General features: G+C 43.6%; 3 protein-coding genes across 4 annotated transcripts; 1 reads left to right on the forward strand and 2 right to left on the reverse strand.

Moving 5' to 3' along the window:
• Window positions 1-654: 654 nt before the first annotated feature.
• LOC128257898 (uncharacterized) lies at window positions 655-2,389 on the forward strand. Its single transcript, XM_052989143.1, has 2 exons — window positions 655-817; window positions 1,224-2,389. Exons 1-2 carry the CDS (start codon window positions 655-657, stop codon window positions 2,348-2,350), a joined length of 1,290 nt encoding a protein of 429 aa, XP_052845103.1. The 3' UTR covers window positions 2,351-2,389.
• On the reverse strand, window positions 2,347-3,459 carry LOC128257906 (trypsin-2). Of its 2 annotated transcripts, XM_052989155.1 has the most exons (3): window positions 3,134-3,459; window positions 2,795-3,068; window positions 2,347-2,742 (listed from the first exon to the last, which is right to left on the reverse strand). In XM_052989155.1, exons 1-3 carry the CDS (start codon window positions 3,427-3,429, stop codon window positions 2,347-2,349), a joined length of 966 nt encoding a protein of 321 aa, XP_052845115.1. In that variant the 5' UTR covers window positions 3,430-3,459. The 2 variants fall into 2 exon arrangements, with proteins under 2 accessions (XP_052845115.1, XP_052845116.1); XM_052989156.1 differs by lacking the exon at window positions 2,347-2,742 and having other exon boundaries at window positions 2,933-3,068; window positions 3,130-3,459.
• Window positions 3,460-3,929: 470 nt separating this feature from the next.
• LOC128257899 (uncharacterized) lies at window positions 3,930-5,794 on the reverse strand. Its single transcript, XM_052989144.1, has 2 exons — window positions 5,634-5,794; window positions 3,930-5,106 (listed from the first exon to the last, which is right to left on the reverse strand). Exons 1-2 carry the CDS (start codon window positions 5,767-5,769, stop codon window positions 3,971-3,973), a joined length of 1,272 nt encoding a protein of 423 aa, XP_052845104.1. The 5' UTR covers window positions 5,770-5,794; the 3' UTR covers window positions 3,930-3,970.
• Window positions 5,795-6,022: the final 228 nt, after the last annotated feature.

Here is a 6,022-nt window from a genome sequence, read left to right on the forward strand (position 1 = left end):
AATAAAGTTCTATAAAACTCTACATAATTTGGCGTGACAGAATTTTTATTTTATATTTATTTACTTTAGTTAAATAAAATACAACACCTTGCGTATACGTAACTTAACTCGGTATTACTTATACGTAACGTTTCTCGCTGTTTATATGAAAAAGAGTTTAACTATATTTTTTAATTCTTCAAATGCAAGACTTAAGTAATTTAAAAAATATATTTCTGGCCAAAGTAATCATAGCAAAAACTCTAAAAATATCATTTGATCTTTCTACAAATCCACGGTTGAGATATGAAATGTAATACCAACAGTGCTCCAAGGATAAGCCCTTGAGCGAAAGGTGTAACAACCACTTTCGATTTTAGTTTAGAAAATTATCTGCTTTGTTTGGGTAATTCCCTTATATTTCCCACTCGTCCACAAAGTAATCGACACTAAGTGCCTCGAACCAATTAAGATCGAATGAATGAGTCTACGTAAGACGACAAACAAAAATCCGCACACTTCGGCACTCCACGTAAATAGATAAGACCAATATTTTATTGTTCCAACAGAGATAATGACCAGAATGGCGAGATTAACAATTTTTCATTAATTTTCGCGATATGGCCGGAGACTATTTAAAGATGCCTCAAGAGCCTTCAGGTTGTTAAAAGTAAAATGAAGTGCGTCCGATTCTCATTGCTGGTGATTGGCCTACTGGTGGCTCCGGCTGCCTGGGCCCGAGTTCCCTATCCGGAGGTGGAGCTTCCTCCAATTGTCCAGGAGGATGAGATCTTCGAGCAGATCGTTATGGCTCCCCAGCCCGTGGGTCGTGCAGGAGGTAGGTGTTATAGAAGGGAGAACTAATTAAGTTTAAAATCATTCATTTAAAATACATCTTCAATTTTCAAAATGTTTTTTCTCTTAATTTGTATAATAAATATTTAAAAAATAATAAGCCCTAGTATAGGTAGGTAATTAATGCCATAAACTAGGGCCTGTTAAAAGGCTTTCATAATTAAATATCATGTCATAGGGAGATGATTTAGGCGAGTTACATATTTAATGATCAAAATAAATTTAAAACAAACTCTTTTTCGAATACATAAGTATGGCTAAATAAGGGACTGCTTAAAGGGTTTTATACTTAAAAAGCATGTGTTAGGGAGACTTATTGCTGGAGGTATATTTCATCTATATATAGTTCGAATTTAAAGACAATTTTTAATGTTTAAATTCTTTCACAGCCTGCAGTGTGACTATTCGCGGAGGTCTGCCCAGTCCCCAGCCCGTGTACCTGAAGACCGACTCCGAGGACTTCTATCCCTTCTCCGACGTTGGTGTGATGGAATTCGCGTCGGGTGGCTCCTTCCAGTTGTGGTGTCCCTCTGGCTTCAACACCCATTCCGAGAACCTGATTACCGCCAGTTGTGTGAGTGGAACGACCTTCAGCGTGGGCGGATCTCAGTTTGAGTTCAAGGATCTGTACTGCAAATCCTGGCCGGGATTCAAGGCGATTAAATCGGGAGCCACGTGCAATGGTGGTGTTGTGATTCGCGTGGGATTCGAGATTACATCCTCGAGATTTGCCGAGCAAATGCAGATTTGCTTTAACGAGGAGGAGGAGGTGACCCGCTACACTCGTCACACGCTGGAACCCGGCAGCAACTACTATGAGACGGGTGTGGCCAGGATTACCTTTCAAACGGCTGGCTATTTCAATGGCAAGAATGTGGACAAGCTGTACACGCAGGCCACTCAGCTGGAGACGATCAACAACGATTTGGGCGGCGATGCGGACCAGTACTTTGATAGTGCCAGCAATGTTTACCTGGCCCGTGGTCATCTGGGAGCCAAGGCTGACTTTGATTACGCACCCGAGCAGAGGGCCACCTTCCTGTTCATCAACGCTGCTCCCCAGTGGCAGACCTTCAATGCCGGCAATTGGGCCCGTGTGGAGGATGGCCTGAGGGCCTGGGTGTCCAAGAACAAGCTGAATGTGAACTGCTATACTGGTGTGTATGGTGTTACCACGCTGCCCAACAAACAGGGTGTGGAGACGCCACTGTATTTGGCCAAGGATGGCAACAATAATGGCCTCATCCCAGTGCCCAAGCTCTACTTCCGCGTGGTCATCGAGCCCACCACGCACAAGGGCATCGTCTTCGTGGGCGTCAACAATCCGCATTTGAGCGTGGAGCAGATCAAGCGGGACTACATCATCTGCACGGATGTCAGCGATCAGGTGACCTACATCAACTGGAAGACCACGGACATCAAGGCTGGCTGGTCGTATGCCTGTGAGGTGGCCGATTTCCTCAAGACCGTCAAGCATTTGCCCGCTCTGACCGCCAAGGGAGGTCTCCTCGTCTAAATGGTGATCAAATAAAGACGCCAACTGTTCAGAATTCTATTTCTTACGACTACCATGCCTATGAGAATTAAGCTAAGAGTATGTTGCAGACGCTTCCCTGCATTGTTGGCCATTATTTCATTGATCCAGTCCAAATGGACGTAGACATTGGTATACACCGATGGCAAGGTTGTGGATCCGCAGCCAATGCGATAGCTGACCACCCCAAAGACTGTTTCGTTGTGGATTAGTGGGCTTCCGGTGTCACCGGCACAGGGATTCTCATCCAGGCTGTTGTTTAGATTACCAGCACACAGCATCTCCTCTTTGAAAGTGTGAAGTTTCTTCTCACAGATCTCGCGGGCTAGAAGTTCCACCTCAATGTGCAGAATGTTGGAGGCCATGGGACCGCCCTAAAGGCACTCTTTATCTATTTGTTTATATCTTGGGATAACCACAACTTACTTTAAAGACCCGTCCCCAGCCCAGAACCGTGTAGTTGAGACCCGGTTCCGGATCGGTCGTGGGCAGATTGATCACGCCCACTTGCGGATTGTCCAAGGGCAGTTTCTTGGCCAACATCATCAGCGCAATGTTGTGCGTATTGAACACTGTGAATTTCTCCGGTACAAAGATCTTTTTCACTGGCACTCTCGCGGTGATTCCATCTTGGTATTTCAAGCGATTTGGGGATCCAGCCACAACCAAAACGCGACTTCGGTGTATAATCTTGCGCTTGCTTTTTCAATTTGTTAATTACAAAAAATGCCAGTTACAAATATATATAATAATTGCTATACCTACTCCATGGCGCAATGGGCGGCGGTCAGGATGTATTTTTGCGATACTATGACTCCGCCGCAAAAGTGATTATCTCCGAAAAATTGGCGGGGCGTTCGAGATCGAATGGAGACAATGTACTTGGCCAATCTCAAGGTTTTCTCCTCGTCGAAAAAGGGACTTGAGAGGCGTTTCGTCCGCCGTCGAATGTAGTGACCCCCAATCGGACTGCCACAATCGCAGGAAGACGGCAGGAGCAACAGGAGGAACAGCAGGAAACTGCAAAATTTTCTAGATACATTATGTTTCACTAGTAACATCAGAAGGATTTTCTAAAAATTTGACAGATAACACATTTATTGAGTTTCTTCTTTAAATACAAAAAAAATGTTTATTTATTACTGGATAATAATAATTTAAAGCCATTTGTTTGGTAAAGAACACTTTTTAGGATTAACAGTATTTGTTTAATTTGATTAATTTTTTACTGTGCAATATATTTATTTATTACAAAAGGTTTTATCTTATCTTAACGCTACAACTTATGGACTACTGCGCTAGTCATTAAAATTTTATATTTTATCTCAATTGGTATTTATATATTCACAACAGGATTGCAGTTTTAAAAGTAAATTATTTGATAAAATATTGTAATTTTTCGTGACTAGCACGCTTAATAATAAGTTTTTTCTTGTAGTGCTAGGATGTCAAATAAATCAAATAACTAAAATAAATAAATTAACTAAAAATAGCTTGTATTCTGTAACACTCCCACACATAAAATCCCATTTAAAATTTTTTTAAATTAAAAGCTACATAGTTTATAAATTAAACGATATATTTATTGATTCAGAAAGAAACTTAGACGAGCAAACCGCTCACAGAGAACTGGGGCAGGTGATCCACCTTCTTGCGGAACTCGGGCACCTCGCAGGCGTAGGAGTAGCCGGCGGTGATGTCCGTCTTCTTCCAGCTGATCCAGTTAATCTTGTCGCTGACGTCCGTGCAGAGGATGTAGTCCCGCTTGATCTCCGCCAGACTCAAGTGCGGATTGTTCACGCCGATCAGAACGATGCCCTTCTTGGTGGTGGGTTCGATGACCACTCGGAAGTAGAGTTTGGGCACTGGGATCAGGCCATTGCCGTTGCTATCGTGCGACAGATACAGCTGCCTCTGCTCTCCATTTTTGTTGGCCAAAGTGGTCACGCCCCAGACGCCCGTCCAGCACTCCACGTGCTTCTTCTCCTTGGCCACCCAGGCACGAACTCCGTCCTCCACACGGGCCCAGTTGCCAGCGTTGAAGGTCTGCCACTGGGGAGCAGCGTTGATGAACAGGAAGGTGGCCCGCTGCTCGGGGGCAAACACGAAATCAGCCTTGGCACCCATGTGACCACGGGCCAAAAACACATTCTTTGCCGAGTCGAAATACTTGGCCGAATCCATGTCCAGCTCCTTGTCGATGGTCTCCTTTTGCACAGCCTGCGTATACAGTTTGTCCACATTTTTGCCCGCAAAATAACCGCCAGCACCGAAGGTAATACGATCCACTCCAGTGGCATAGAAGTTGTTTCCCGGCTCCAGACGGTGGTACACATACCGGGTCACCTCCTCGTCCTCATTGAAGCACACCTCGTACTGAGTGGCAAAGCGAGAACCGGATAGCTCAAAGCCCACCTTGATCAGAGTGGTGCCACCATTGCATTTGGATCCCGACTTCTTGCCCACAAAAGCTGGCCACGATGTGCACTTGATGGCGGACAGATCGTGCTCCTTATTGTCGATACTGAAGGTGCTGCCACCCACACACTTGGCGGTCACGTATTTTCCAGACAGCGGAGAGGCCAAACTGCTGGTGCAGTGGAACTCAATGGTCTTGTCCTTGGCCACATCCACGTATCCGGTGTCCGAGAAGCCCACGATCTCAGAAGTTCCCGACTTGATCAGCAGCGGCTGGGGATCCTTCAGCTCAGTGCTGCGGATCTTAATGGAGCAACCAGCTAAAATGGGGAAAGGTTAGATTAGGTTTTGATTTTTAATTGGTTATTACAATTAACATAGTTTTCAATTTTAAAAGTACTATCTTTGTCTTCATAAGAATTCCTTGAGAAAAATTCCTTAATTTAAGGAGTAATGAACTAAACATGGCCATTAAGTTGAGCTTGCCATATATATTTTGAAAAACATGACATAGAAATGCCTTCAGACCATGTAACAGGTCATATGGCCTTCAGGTAGTTTATCATTAATATACATGAGAGGCTGATTTTTAAGGCCATGATAAGATATATTTCCTAAAATCAAGAATTTGTATTTTCGGGTTGTAGCAGAAAATGTTTAAAAAATGATTTTAAATTAGTGGATAATTCGTAAGTTGCCTTTACCTGCCTTGTATTTAATTACTATTTAAAAAATTAAAGTTCTTATTAAATATTTTTAAATTTTTAATTGAAACTAATAACATCAATTCAATTCAATCAATCAATTAAATATTTTTTATAAAATATAATTCACATTTTTAGCTCACCTGCTTTGGGTTCGATGGCATTAACCACCTCTGGAACTTCGGGCAACTCCCAGAGGGAGTCCTCCTTTGGGAGGATCCTGGCCTGGGCACTGGCCAAGATGAGGCCACTCAAGGCAATCAACACTAGACCCTTCATGGTTCGCAACTGATTTGGCCAACGAAAGGCGCTGGTGCTTTTAAACCAACTGGCCGCTTGATGATTGATTAGATTTGCTTGATTGCGGCGGTGTTTACGGGTTGATATCGGGTACTTGCTGATGCTTTGATTGCTTCACGAGCCCCCAGATTTGGGTACTTCCTTTTCAACGCCGGTATTATCATTTAATTAGTTTTGGCCTTCGCGATTAGACCGATTCCCGAAGTGTTGGGGGCCAAATTAAATGAGTACT

Source organism: Drosophila gunungcola (genome assembly GCF_025200985.1).
Source record: "Drosophila gunungcola strain Sukarami chromosome 3L unlocalized genomic scaffold, Dgunungcola_SK_2 000002F, whole genome shotgun sequence".
Classification (NCBI taxonomy): Eukaryota; Metazoa; Arthropoda; class Insecta; order Diptera; family Drosophilidae; genus Drosophila; species Drosophila gunungcola.